Source organism: Pogonomyrmex barbatus, unplaced genomic scaffold, assembly GCF_055798465.1.
Source record: "Pogonomyrmex barbatus isolate J1 unplaced genomic scaffold, ASM5579846v1 scaffold14, whole genome shotgun sequence".
In the NCBI taxonomy this organism is placed as follows: Eukaryota; Metazoa; Arthropoda; class Insecta; order Hymenoptera; family Formicidae; genus Pogonomyrmex; species Pogonomyrmex barbatus.
In genome coordinates, this window is record NW_028297110.1 from 4965764 (window position 1) to 4979684 (window position 13921).

General features: G+C 36.6%; 3 protein-coding genes across 11 annotated transcripts in view; all 3 read left to right on the plus strand.

Annotated features, from left to right (window-relative positions):
* The first annotated feature begins 17 nt into the window (after positions 1-17).
* Positions 18-4862, plus strand: Pgd (phosphogluconate dehydrogenase). 4 transcript variants are annotated; one of them, XR_016138408.1, is made up of 7 exons: positions 1026-1310; positions 1427-1650; positions 1726-1970; positions 2042-2667; positions 3199-3553; positions 4085-4285; positions 4384-4862. XR_016138408.1 is itself a non-coding variant. In XM_011644487.3 (6 exons), the coding sequence occupies exons 2-6, from the start codon at positions 1300-1302 to the stop codon at positions 3539-3541; spliced, it is 1449 nt and encodes a 482-aa protein (XP_011642789.1). In that variant the 5' UTR covers positions 18-157; positions 514-1299; the 3' UTR covers positions 3542-3843. The 4 variants fall into 4 exon arrangements, 2 of the variants coding, with proteins under 2 accessions (XP_011642789.1, XP_088929204.1); XR_016138409.1 differs by having other exon boundaries at positions 4085-4281; XM_011644487.3 differs by lacking the exons at positions 4085-4285; positions 4384-4862 and adding an exon at positions 18-157 and having other exon boundaries at positions 514-1310; positions 3199-3843.
* Positions 4863-6204: 1342 nt separating this feature from the next.
* Positions 6205-11673, plus strand: LOC105430780 (RNA-binding protein 45). Of its 2 annotated transcripts, none has more exons than XM_011644488.3 (6): positions 6205-6651; positions 7066-7180; positions 7529-8325; positions 8527-8756; positions 8840-8980; positions 11525-11673. In XM_011644488.3, exons 1-5 carry the CDS (start codon positions 6453-6455, stop codon positions 8951-8953), a joined length of 1455 nt encoding a protein of 484 aa, XP_011642790.1. In that variant the 5' UTR covers positions 6205-6452; the 3' UTR covers positions 8954-8980; positions 11525-11673. The 2 variants fall into 2 exon arrangements, with proteins under 2 accessions (XP_011642790.1, XP_011642791.1); XM_011644489.3 differs by lacking the exon at positions 11525-11673 and adding an exon at positions 9216-11412 and having other exon boundaries at positions 6208-6651.
* Positions 11674-12242: 569 nt separating this feature from the next.
* The window catches only part of per (period circadian regulator), a 30758-nt gene continuing 29079 nt past the window's right edge, over positions 12243-13921 (plus strand). For 3 of the 5 annotated variants that reach the window (XM_089073070.1, XM_089073071.1, XM_089073074.1), the window contains exon 1: positions 12244-12659. In XM_089073070.1, coding sequence (XP_088929196.1) covers positions 12595-12659 — 65 coding nt within the window. In that variant the 5' untranslated portion in view covers positions 12244-12594. Of the gene's footprint in view, positions 12660-13921 lie in introns of all 5 variants that reach the window. The other 2 variants (XM_089073072.1, XM_089073073.1) reach the window with 2 other exon arrangements.

A 13921-nucleotide genomic window follows, 5' to 3' on the forward strand; every position in this document is an offset into this window, starting at 1 on the left:
TGCAGCTTCGGCCTTCGGCGCCTCCGCCACTGACGGCTTTGCATTCGACGCGAGATGATTTTATAACCTTCGATTTGGATGATTTTATAACCCTCGCTGAGAGTTCAAGATTCATTGACCCTGGGCGAGTTTTCATGATCCTCAAAGTGGCTTAAAGGTTTAGACACTGTTTGCCATCTTTTTAATATTTGTGCAGTTTAATAAAAAAGAGTTATATAAAGAGTTATATAATTCTGTTGCATATGTATGTGGCCTGGGTTGACTTCGCAAGGACGCCTTGGCCAATAAGGAATAAGATGTATACTTGTGAAATAGCTATTAAATTAATGTCATTTTTTAATAATAGTAAACTGAGTAATTTGTTAGTAAATTAAATTCACATGAAAAATTTTAGGAAGACCCAGAGATAATTAAAAAAATGTTATTAATTATTGATACAACATATCTACCTTTTTATCTTTTAAATAAAATTCCAACTTTTTATAATAGAAGGATATATGATTTTTTTCTCAGGTCACTTTTGGGAGCGTTATTCTTCAAACATAAACATTTTACTTCAGCCATTCAGGAAATACAACAAGAACTACTAATTCAATGATTTTATCCTAGAGGCTTCTCTCTCTTAAATGTTTACTTTTACTGATGTAAATTAATTTCAATCTTGGTTTTTAGATTACGTTTTATTTATTTTTTTTTTTTTTATTTTTAAAGACTTGGAAAAAGAACACATTACACACCGAGAAATTAAAATTAAGAAATGGACAGAAAAGTAGCTCGAAGAATGAAACCACGAAATCGTCGATTAGACTAGAATAGATTAGATTAGAATAGATAAGCATGTTCACGTTGCGGCAGCACGGTGGTCGCGCGTGATAACGCTGTATCATCATTATCGCGAGTTCTCCTGATGTATAACGTGATCTTGAGCACCGCACGCCGCCTGCGTGCTGCTGACATTGCGCGCTGTGTGATTGGCTTGTAGCATGTCAGCTGACACTGCAGACCTGCGCCTAAAGCATACGTTCTCGAACAGCCGGAAAGGCATGACCACTTGTTGCTTCTAAGACGTTATCTGACAATACTTCTTAGACAAACTGGAACAAATTACACGCCGGACAGTGGCTTGATTGTCTTTGTATTAAGAAGAAAAAGAGAAAGACCTTCCACATTAGACGTTACGTATAAATCTTCATAAAAGAGATTTAGTGCTATAAAAATTCAAGGAAAGAAGAAAAGAAAATCTTGTAGTATTTTCTGAAACATATTTATTATATACCGGTCACATTTTTCGTCACGAACATGAGTACTCAGTAAGTGCTATTCAAATATTTTTTCAAAATAGTAGATTTGTACATAGTTGAAAGAAGAAAAATATGAGATTCCTCTTTTTCACTGAATCTTACACGAATTCTTTATGTTTTTTTAGGGTGGCAGATATCGCCCTTATTGGCTTGGCAGTCATGGGACAAAATTTAATTTTAAATATGAATGATCATGGATTTGTTGTATGCGCATATAACCGTACAGTGGACAAAGTGAAGTCTTTCCTTGAGAACGAAGCCAAAGGCACAAAAGTAATTGGCGCTTACAGTTTAAAGGAAATGGTTGATACCTTGAAAAGCCCCAGAAGGATAATGCTGTTGGTTAAAGGTAAACTGTTTCAGAAATCCAAGCTTATATATAAGAGAATGTGATTATACTACAGCTTGCATTTATATAATACAGCTGGCACAGCTGTGGATGCCTTTATCGAACAACTGGTACCTCTTCTCTCTCCTGGAGACATTATTATTGATGGTGGCAACTCCGAGTACCAAGATACTGAAAGACGTACCAAGGATTTGGAGCAGAAGGGAATTCTCTTTGTGGGTAGTGGAGTCAGTGGAGGAGAGGATGGTGCCAGATATGGACCGTCCTTGATGCCTGGTGGCAATCCCAAAGCGTGGCCACATATCAAATCCATCTTTCAAGTACGGCAGTGCTAGTTTATGTTGTTTAATTTCTGAGATATAATCCGCTCCATTATTGCGATGCTTTTTAGTCGATATGCGCAAAAGCTGATGGTGAGCCATGTTGCGACTGGGTAGGCGAGACTGGCGCGGGACATTTCGTTAAGATGGTGCACAATGGCATCGAATACGGTGATATGCAGATCATCTGCGAGGCGTACCATCTGATGCGGAGCGGCTTGCAACTCACCCAGGAAGAAATGAGCGTAGTTTTCGATGAGTGGAACAGAAGTGAGCTAGATTCGTTCTTAATTGAGATCACACGAGATATTCTCAAGTATAAGGATAATAAAGGCTATTTGCTCGAGCGCATCAGAGATACCGCCGGTCAGAAAGGCACTGGCAAATGGACAGCGATCGCCGCGCTAGATTATGGCGTACCGGTCACACTAATTGGCGAGTCGGTTTTCTCGAGATGCTTGTCCGCGCTGAAGAATGAACGTGTGGAGGCGAGTACGGTGCTGTCTGGTCCGGAACCGGTATACAAAGGCGACAAGAAACAATTTCTCGAACACTTAAGAAAAGCTCTGTACGCCGCGAAAATTATCTCATATGCGCAAGGTTTCATGCTGTTAAGAGAAGCAGCCAAGGTTCACAACTGGAACTTGAACTACGGTGGAATAGCATTGATGTGGCGGGGTGGATGTATAATAAGAAGGTATGACTGGCCGATATACATAAGATTTATGCGACTTTTAAATCGTCTCTAGTCATGTCAATGCCACACTAATTCTTTTTACGCGACCTACATTGCCTTTGAGTGAATGGCAAATAAATATGAGTGTCAAGGCTGTAGAATGTCTCTCAAAGACATTTTATATCTTCTTTTTGGAGCTGTCGGAAATTAAATATCCTTTTTTTATGAAAGAATATTATAGAGAAGTAGTGCACAAGTAGTTTCCTTTTATCTTCGACAACAAACATGTTATGTCTATGAAAATTATCATAGTTGTGCTCATAACTTTTTTTTATTTATCAATATTTCCAAATTTACTGAAAATCTATTATCTGAGAATTATGGTATTAATCATTTTTTCGAAAACTATATGAGATAAGGATCAGGTTTATATTTTGGAAATTTATTTCAACTACGAATCAAACAGAAACTCACGAGATAATATTTATTTCTTTTAAACATATTTTTTTTTTAATTAGAAATTGTGCAATTACAATAATAATTTCCTTGCAGTGCATTTCTCGGAAATATAAAATCGGCCTATGACAAGAATTCGAAATTATCCAATTTATTGTTGGATGACTTTTTCGCCAAGGCTATGGACACGTGTCATCCGAGTGCCAGAACGGTGGTGAGCGCTGCCGTGACAATGGGTATACCGACTCCTGCTCTATCGACAGCTTTGGCATTCTACGACGGGTTCAGAACCGCTCGATTACCGGCAAATCTGCTACAGGCTCAGCGAGATTACTTTGGCGCTCATACATACGAATTGCTTGGTCAGGAAGGGAAGTTTGTCCACACCAATTGGACCGGACACGGTGGAAAAGTGTCCGCTTCCACGTACGATGCGTAAAATCTTCGTACGGTAAAATAACTACTGACAATATTTAAATAAATTTAAGTGAAGAAACGTGACAATACAGTGTGCAATAAATGTATGTAATTTATAAATTGCAATAATTACGTGATAATTGCATAGCTATGACATGACGAATAAACTATTCGATATAAATGATCTTATTGAAAAGAGCTCTATATATATATACATATAAGGATATATATGATAAATTATTGTATAATATCTTATATTCTGATTGTTAATTCTCCTTTTTTTCTTAATAAATATATTTTCATAAATATTTAAAAAAAGAATAAGTTGCAAAGACTCATGAATAAGAGAGAAGTCATTATTATATTTTTACAAATGTTAATGATGATATGTATGTAAAATTTATTTAAAAAACATTTTAATACATTTAATACATACATACATACATACATACATACATATATATATATATATATGTATATATATATATGTATTCATATATATATATATGAATATATATATGAATAAGAATACAAATAATCAGGTATTTTTCTCTTCTTTTTTTAGAGATTTCTCGTAAGATACTTTTTCGCCGTCAGATGCAACATTTATTTTGCGAAGATTACGACATTTGTATGCGCACGACGCGCCACGTTCCACACAGGTTACATGTATATTTTAGGAAAGTCCGATTTGGAGGAAGAGGAAGAGAGTAGGAAGAAATTACGTAATCTAAATTCACATTGTCTGACAACGCTATACGAGTAGGTGATTCAAAACAAAATTATGCATCGAATAGCAGAATAACATTTGTGAACTTCGTCTTTCTCTTTCCTCGTTCAAACAATATAATCGGACTATCACAGATCAGATCTCTCGGTCGCCTTGTGGATCGGCGCGGGAACAACGGAGATGGGAAATCGTAAGAGAGTGGAAATGCAAGAGCCGTCGGATTAGTGAAACGCCGATTACGCCGCGGCGAACTCGTTATTACCGCATTTCTCTTCCTTCGCCACGCACGCGAGAATATTGGAGCATGACACTTTCAGTCGCGCCGACGTTTCCACGCGCTTGCGAAACACACGGAGTGCACGGGAAGCCAAGCCGTTTTTGCGCAATCCGATTTTTCACGTACTCTCCGCGCGCAATGCGGTTCTGAACGACGGGGAAATTCGCAGCCGGCTTCGAAACGCTTTGTCATTCTTTGCGTCCGGCCAAGTCTCTAATCGCGCGAAATTTTTATCTCCGACGCTCATACCGCTACACACAACTTAATGAATAATTAATTATCCGTGTTTTATATATTTATATATTTTTATATTTATAAATTTCTTTCAACATGGAAGTTTTTTGTTTTTTTAACGAAGCCGATTGGCCTCGATCTTTCCTTTGATGTTGCGTTTTTTTTTTTTTTTTTTTTTCAAGGAATATTATTAGCCGTATTTTTATATTTTTATTTAATATGTCGAGGTCGCGCACGCGTTATTCGTGCGTTGCTTAGTTTTAATATTTTCTATATATATATATTTATTTATTTATTAAGCTTCCGAGCTTTCACACATTTGTATCTCGTTGCATAAGCTGTAACACGGTAGCGTGGAAAATTAGCACTCCTCTATTAAAATCCAAAAATACGAGAAATTATAATGGAGGTAATTCAATCTCGCTATTCTAATTCTACAGAAGAAAAGGTCTTGCTCCAAAACCAAGAATTACTGATCGGTGCATTTTACGACTCGCAACTATGGAAATGTGTAATCGTTGACATTTAAATCGACGATGAAACGCGTTCTCCCGCTGGTTGTAACTTTGATCTTTAGGGAGTCTGCTTTTTATTGGGAAACAAACAAAATTCCGAATCACTTGACCGCGTTCGGCGTTAAATGTCAGGCGTGAATACGCGATTCTAAGCCGGCTGCACGTTCTTCCGATTCTCTTTCTTTTTCTTTCTCATAGAAAGTCAGACATATACACATGTGTTTCGTCTTACGTCACAGAGAATCTTCGACGTCATGTAACTCGAAAAGAGAATCGTTTCTTTTCTTCCTCTTATGTAATGGATTTTTGGGATGAGAAATCAGGGTTTGATTTTTGTCTACTTTATATAATGATTATTCAATTTAAACAAATAAAATTTGCGACTCTATGTTGCAAATGACGACTTTAGTATTCTCAAAAAATGCATCGTCATCCTGCACTTTTCTTACATTTAGAATCAGTAAAAAATTTTCCTTGTATAATTATGTATAAAATTGGTTTATGTAAAATATATAATTACATATAATTTTGTATATATATACATAATTACATATAATTATATAATTATATATTTACAACAATATATGATATATCTTATTATATCTAATAACATTTTTTATCGGACTCCTCTGAATAATGACAAATTCTTTGATTTATATTGAAAGCCAATTAAGATCGATTTCTATGATTAACAATATCAAATAATATTCATATTATTTTATTATATAAGCGTAATTGTCAATTTTTCGTTCTATAACAGATAGAAACAAAAGATAGAAGAGATTAGATTAGGAACTAATCATCGTTCACCTTGAGCGATTCTGCTAGGTAAATTAATTCAATCGATCAAGGATCATAATCCGATGGAAATAAGCCTAACTTAAGAATGATCTGATTCCTTGTCAATTTGTGAGAAATAATTTTCAACACACGACACGAAGGATACAGGGTATCTCTCCTCGCCTCGCTCCACTCTTTCGCGAGTTAACCGAGTCGCCTGGTGGCGAAATGGGGTGGGCGGAGGGGGGAGGGATGCCCCTCCGTCAGCGGCGCGTGGCGCATCATATCGCCGACCGCCGACCATAAACCGTAAACGCTCGGCACGGCGGCCGTAGAATTTCTGGCTTAACGATAGATAGTCCGCGCTCGCAGCAGCGCTCGTGTTCACGTTTGGAAAATGGCCGACCACAGGGAACGAGAGTCGTACTATTCGCAGACGGATCTGCGCTCCAAAAATGACGACCCGCCAAATTCGCGGCTCTTCGTCATCTGCCACAAGAGCCTCGAGGAGGACGACCTCAGGAAGGCGTTCGAGAAGTTCGGCAAGATCGAGGATATCTGGGTGGTTAAGGATCGTAATACGGGGGAGAATAAAGGTGATTCCTTCCACGCTTGTTTGTATTGCAAAAACTAGGATCGATTCACGCGTTGCAAAAAAAAAAAGCGTTGGCTTCTTTCCCATTTGTAATGTTCCCGGTGCCTTTCTTTCCGCCTGACGGAAAGATATAATTTCCGTGTTGTTCTTTGATGCTGTGTCACATGCCAGTGACGTATACTTCAGAAGCACTCTATGATTTTTAGATAAGATAATTCTTTATATATTCTTTATCATTTTTCATTATAAAAATATAGACATTTATTTACGAACGTATATTATTTGAGTAGAATTAAAAGTAAATTTTTCTTTAATTATTCTTACATCTAGGAAGAATCGTGCTTTAAGAATTGTAAAGTGTTGGGTATGTTTGGGCGGTGTATAGTATTCCGCTAATTATTGTCATTTGTCCCAGGTGTCACATATATCAAGTTCTCTAAAACATCAGAAGCAGCATTTGCTTTGGAAGAAATGAACGGCAAGATGCTGGGTTCTGTTGGCAGACCTATAAAAGTGATGATTGCGTCAAAGTAAGGAAACTTTTAGTCGTCATATGACAGAAATCTCAGAAATCTAACGACCATTTTTTAGACTAACTCAATTTTGAAATTAAATTTTGCGTTATGAAATATTCAGGAGCAAATTAAATCTATATTAGGTATTAGATGGCACACCTGCCCAAGTACTTTTTGAAAATCCATCAACATTTCACAAAAAATCCATCAACATTTCACAAATTGTTATTCTAGATCTTAATTAGTCTGATTGTGATAGCACCTTTCTTGATGAACTGTTTATATTCCTGGTTTCTTATTATTTGATTGATTCTTAATCCCTTATAATTTGATTTTAATCGGCACTTTATTTCCGATTTGCAGTCGGGACCAGGGTTCGGTACGCGAGACGAACGAAGAGGAAAGGTGGGTTCGCTTATTCTGTGTATTGCCGAAAACAATGACTGATAGCGAGCTGCAACAGGAGTTTTCCAAGTTTGGCGCGATCGAATATGCCACCGTCGTGAAGGATCGCAGTACGAATGAATCGAAGGGTTTCGGCTATGTTAAGTTCAAGAAGGTGTCCAGCGCGGCGCGAGCGTTCGAAGAGTGTGACAGAAAGTACAAAGCGGTGTTTGCCGAGCCAAAGAAGCCAAAGCCAGATCACAATGATGCCAAGTACAACAATGGTTTGTCTGGTACCGCGTACGACGGCACCGGTAGTAGTTACGGTTCCTCGAACTTCGGGAAAAGCAGCATCAGTCTGGAGATCGCTACCAATTATTCCAACTCGGAAGGCTACACGCGTCTACAGGTGATAGCACATCCGGCCTTAAATCAAGATCAACTGTGGAAATTGTTCGACATTGTGCCCGGGATGGACTATTGTCACTTGAAGACTGACGTGAGATACAGAATGCCACGTGGCCAAGCAGTAGTGGTGTATAACAATCCGAGCGCGGCGGCATACGCACGTGAGAAGTTCCACGGTTTCGAGTATCCACCCGGTCATCGAATGATCGTCAAACCAGATTTGACAAGCGCGCCGCCAAAGAGCGCGTCGAAACCGGGCGGTTCGGCAGCGGGTAGCGTTGCTAGTGCGAGGACGGATCTAGCACATTTGGCAGAGACTATTGCTCAAGCCACGTCGTTGATTCAGGCGGCAGGTCTGACAGCACCGAGTGAGTAAATCGGATGATCTAACACTAGTGCGCTCATGTCCATTTCTATCGATGAGAAGATTAATTTTAATCTCGGCTTTATTTTTTATCTTCTAATTCCAAAAAATAAAAATTAAACTGATTAAAATTGAAATTAATTTACATCGGTACAAATGCGCTAGGAAAATAATATATTGTGTATAATTGTATTTTTCGTTTTAGGTCTGGACCACATATCTGTAAAGTTACCTCCGGTACAACCGATGGCAAGTATAGATGCCGAGGTTGCCAAGAGATGTTTTATCGTGTGCGGTCCGCCGGTGCCGCCCATCTATGCTATGAAGGACGCATTTTGTAGGTTTGGAAATCTCATAGATGTATATATGTTACCCGGCAAAAATTGTGGTTACGCTAAATACGCCAGCGTTAGCAGCGCAAACGAAGCTATCGAGGTACGTTTTTCACGCGTGCGTTTTGAGAAATTCATATTCGGAACACGTTGTAGATATTTCTAAATTCAAAATATATTTTTTAGGTCCTGCACGGCCAAGAGATCTGTGGTTCTCGGCTGAAAGTGCTGGAGGCAGAGGAACGAAATGTCGGCGAGGATCGACGAAAACGACTAAGGATGGACGAGGACGAGAATTGAACGTGTTTTAATTAAAATGCGTATCTCGTAAGTAGTAGACGAGTAGTGTAGTGTTGCGTGAAGGAAAAGAGAGTCGTTTCTTTATAATAATCGTAGTACACCCCGAGACGTTGTTTTGCCGACGCTATCACTTTCTCTTTCTCTATTTTACTCTTTCTTTCTCTAACTCTTTCTCTACCTGCTCCTCCTCCTCTTCCTCCTCCTCGGGCAGGGGGGGAAAAACGGCAGGAGAAAATGTAATTTTTGCTGTTTGTCTTCACAGACTGACTGGTATACACAAGCCGGACGCACGCAACAAAAAGAGACGAATTTAAAGACTACTACTCACTTGACCACATCAAGGGCCTGCATCCAGGGAAAACTACTCCAACTACTTACCTATATATATTTAACTGTTCGCTTACGTTCGCGCAACTGCAACTCTCTACGTTACTGAAACCTTTAACTGCTACTCTACTACTACTACTACTACTACTACTATTACTATTACTTTTTTTATCCTCTTACATGTTCGTTCACACACGATACGTTGCGCGCGCGGATGACCCGTGTTTCTGTTACTTTAAGAGGCCTATGCGAACGGTCGATATTGTCTGAATATTTATTCGCTTTATTCACATCTATATAGAAAGCCTTTCTTCTACACTTTCTTCCTCCGGGCTGTGAAATTTCGCGTGAATCGGAGGAAGCAAAATGCGCACATATTGACGATGCACCGGTTTGTTTCTCAAATCCATCCTTAAGTACGTGAATATATTATTTATATCTTATATTATTTTACCTTTCTTTAATTTTTTAATTTTTCTCAATTTTTTTTAATGTTAAGATTCTCTCGTGGTGCGACATGAGTTATGTGATGTCAGAAACGAGAAATGACATGTAAAAAGTTTCTTGCGTCGTATAGCTTTATTTTATACTTTCTCTTAAAAATATGATTGTTTCATATTTTTAAAACTTAAAAAATATCAGAAAATAAGATATTTGACCAATAAATCATGTAAAAGTATAAAATAATTTTTGAAATAATGATCACTGCTCAGTTATCAGAAACAATTAGATTTAGTGATCTGATGATTTCTGATAGCTGAGCAACGTACTATTATTTCAAGAATTATTTTACACTTTTGTATGATCTATTGGATAGATATCTTTCTGGTATTTTTTATAAATTTTAAGAATATAAAAATATTTTAAGAGAAAAGTACAAAATAAAACTATATGACGCAAAACTTTTTGTCTAGTTTCTGACATCATAATTCAATATAGCTGCAGCGAGAGAGCCGAGTCTTGATAATAATAATATTTTATCGAATTGCTCGAAATAATGATAAATGTAACGTTGAAATTATTGAGAGAAATGTGTTTTTCCAAATTAAACGTTTAATTACTATTGATTCTGTGAGAAGCATGAAAAAGTCTGATAACTCTGATTGTTCGCATAGGTTTTTAGGTATAACATAGGTTTGTAACAAAGAAACTTTTTATTTATGATTAAATTTCTGTACTTTTCTTTTATAGTTATATTACGTGCAGAAAAAAAGCAAAAATAATTTGTACTTTATACGCCATTGATAACTTTTACGATAAGTTATTGCGGACAAAAGTAATTCCAAAACAAGATATATTGAAATATTAATGAAAGTTTTCTTTTTATGCATAAATGATGCGTAATAACAAAATTGTCATTCGACACATTATATTATGTCATATAATTTTGTTATATTGTTTGACTAATGTCTGTGTGAAATATTTTAATTTATTAATGATATAAATTTTGTAATAAAATTGTAAAACATTTTTAGTCCATCCGCGTTTCCTGCGTATATTGTCACAGCTCAATTTTCATTTTATATATTTAATTATTCAATAAAAATTTATTTTTGCGTTTAAAAAAACATTTGAAACGTGAAAATATTTTTATTAAGGAAACTTAACAGTTTAAACTTGAAACATTTAATTTATCAAGGAAATTTCAGAAATATTTTTCAAGTTTTAATAGTAATAAGATAAAAGAAATTTTACAATATCGATATAAACTTGTCGATACTATAAATATTAATTTCTAATTAACATTGAGTGCAACTTGTTTTGGAAGCGATTGATACAGGCAAATGAAATGTACCGGTATGTAAATTATTTTTCGTTTAGAAACACAGGCAAGGAGCGTAGGTTTGTCAAAAAAAAAAAAAGAAAGAAAGAAAGAAAAGAAAAAGACGATTTCCCGGCAAAACCGATAACCCGATATCCATCATCACGAAATCAGACGACCTCGTCACACAGTTTAGTGACGCACAACCTTGAACGTTTTATGCTGGACATACATTTTTGTACCACCGTGCGTTAGACTCTCACTGTATTGACCATACCAGATGATGTCCCAGGAGACTGTAACTGTGACTTGTTTCTTTGGTGATATCAAATATACACATGAAATACGTAATAAACCCCAAAAACACTGACTTACTTGATTTTTTCTTATTTACTGTCGAGTGGAGTATTATACGATTATGTCTAATTTGTTTTTGTCAAACTAATGTTCTCTGATAGTCTGACATGTGTTCTTGTTTTCAGAATATCGTGAGGATTCCACGAAGCATCGTACCTGAAGACTGTGATATTATCTCTAGCGTCATAAGATTATTATAATGTTTCTACATAAGTTTGTACATAAAGGAGAAAAGTTTTACAAAATATATTAAATTATTATATTTTAACACGGATACTTGTGATCTCGAACACGTTAATTTAATTAACCTTTGCCTTACACATGTGCATGTATAGTTTCACTAAATAATTGTAAATAAAAATTTAATCTTACCACCGCTCGTTTATATTTTTAATAAATTAAAAATTAAATTTTTATTTACAAAACAACTAATTTTTGTATCACAATGGAACTTTACATAAATTGTTTTAAATACTTAAAAGTATTTATATATAAAAAAAAATTGAGATTTTTATTACTTTTTCATTACATACCTATTTTAAAGTGTATTTTTCTTTATGTTTAATTTTTTCCAGGTTCTGAACTGTCGCAACTTTTTGCGTGTAAATGCGATCTAAAATAACCGTATAATAACCATATAATCTTTTCATAATGTTTCCACTGTAAATAAAAATAGGTGTAACATATTTCTTGGAGAAGTGAGAAATTAACGTGCGACTCTATTTTAATCTCGCCGGCCGTCGCTGATCGTCGAAAGGGTGGGCGGGAATGGAGGCAACTTTGCATCGATGTATTGGTTGCCGCGTCGCAGGACGTGGGCGCGGGTGGCCCGCGCTCACGTGTCTCAGAACGTGCGGCCGACTTCTCGCGGCGGAGGATCAAGTCGAGGCCGCGCCGCACCGGCGGCTCACTTCAGTCCGCGTGTAGAGACCCGCGAGCGTCGAGCTCGCAGTGTGTCCCGTCGTCGCGCGCCTCGAGCGATCAACCGAGTTGCAAATCGAAGAATTCCTACTTCTTATTTCCGCCTTTTCTCCGTCGATCCTTCCTGATCCACAATCGAGAGCGAAGTGAAAGATGAATCGCGAACTCGACGGGAGTGCGCGGTGAGGGAGAGGGAAAGGGAGAATCTCTTTTTTTTTTTTCTTTTTCGAGAGGAAACCATACTTTAGACGGGAAAAGAGAGGAAGAGCGCAGGATGGAGGAGAATGCCAAAGTGTCAGATTCGGGATACTCCAATACCTGCAGCCAATCGCAACGCAGGTGAGTGTGATTCTCATTTTTTTCCGAATCTTCTTCGCGCGTGCCGGAAGGGGTGATCGCCATTTTTTTAATCCGGCGGGATACTCTCAGATAAAGTTGGCTATAATAATTTATTTCATGTCTTGTCTTCTGTTTTCAAGTTATTGATATTTAAATGTTGTTGGCGAATTGCACGTGATCTAATCTGGCTTCCAACAAAATAATTCATGAGATAATTTGAGGAAAATTTAAAAAAAAAATCATGTCCTCGCAAATTTTTTCGAATTACGAATTTTTGACACTTTGCCATGTGAATTTAGGCGCTTGCGCTATACGCTTCGATATATGCACAAATTCATATTAAAGTATCAACAATTCCGCGCGCATTATGCAATTATGCAATCATTACGCAGAATCTTTCCTGTCGCAGTCTTTAGTTGAAAAAAATTAATTTTTATTTTTCCATTATAAGCTCATTAGATTTAATGCAAAATATAACTATATGATATTATTAAGAGTGTATTTGCGAAAGATTTTAACGATTTTATTTTTGCAAATAAAACTAAGATCTTAATTAGAATAAAATGTTCTGACAATTCTATTTCTTTTTAAAAAGAAATTTTATAATTACACCGAAATATACATTAGATATACACGTGACTTCGCTTTGAGCTTTGAGTTTTGATCGCGTTATTCATACGCGATATGTCTACCTTCAATGAATGGTGCGATCACGTCATGAGAGACCGACATTATGAAGTGACAGACAATAAATTTAAAACGTGACTATTACAAGAGAATTCTTATGTTAATTGCTTTGTGAAATGACGTGGGATGCTGATCGTCTCGTTCATAAATTACATTATATATTCCTCCTATATATAATCTCTTAAAAGTTCTTAAAAGAAAATCGTTATATCCAAAGACATATCGTCTGTGATCCATCACGTCACTCGCAATTTCCTTGTATTTCATTTTCCATTTTATATCGCGCTTCTTTATCTTCGTTCCTCACTTTCTTGTTATTTTGCGAATACGCGATATAAATTACATTTATTTACGTATTACCTTTTTTTAGAGAATAATTAATAAAATAATTAAGAATTTCCCTTGTTTGACGTTATGTGCGCGTATTAAATTTCCATTATAGTAAATAATATACTGATTGTTAAATCATTTTTGACTACTTAATCATATCGCATTTTTTCTGAAGCAACCCTCGGGAATCTTGGCATTGACATGCTTTTCTCGTAAGGCGAGCGAATAGAGCAGCATGCGAGAGA

Bases quoted from the DNA above. Each gene is read 5' to 3' on its own strand.
- LOC105430780 (XM_011644488.3), top strand. From the start codon at position 6,453: ATGGCCGACCACAGGGAACGAGAGTCGTACTATTCGCAGACGGATCTG. The intron at 6,652-7,065 runs GTGATTCCTTCC...CATTTGTCCCAG, and splicing joins TAATACGGGGGAGAATAAAG to GTGTCACATATATCAAGTTC. The intron at 8,326-8,526 runs GTGAGTAAATCG...TTTTCGTTTTAG, and splicing joins GGCAGGTCTGACAGCACCGA to GTCTGGACCACATATCTGTA.
- Pgd (XM_011644487.3), top strand. The intron at 1,971-2,041 runs GTACGGCAGTGC...GATGCTTTTTAG, and splicing joins ATATCAAATCCATCTTTCAA to TCGATATGCGCAAAAGCTGA. The intron at 2,668-3,198 runs GTATGACTGGCC...ATTTCCTTGCAG, and splicing joins GGTGGATGTATAATAAGAAG to TGCATTTCTCGGAAATATAA.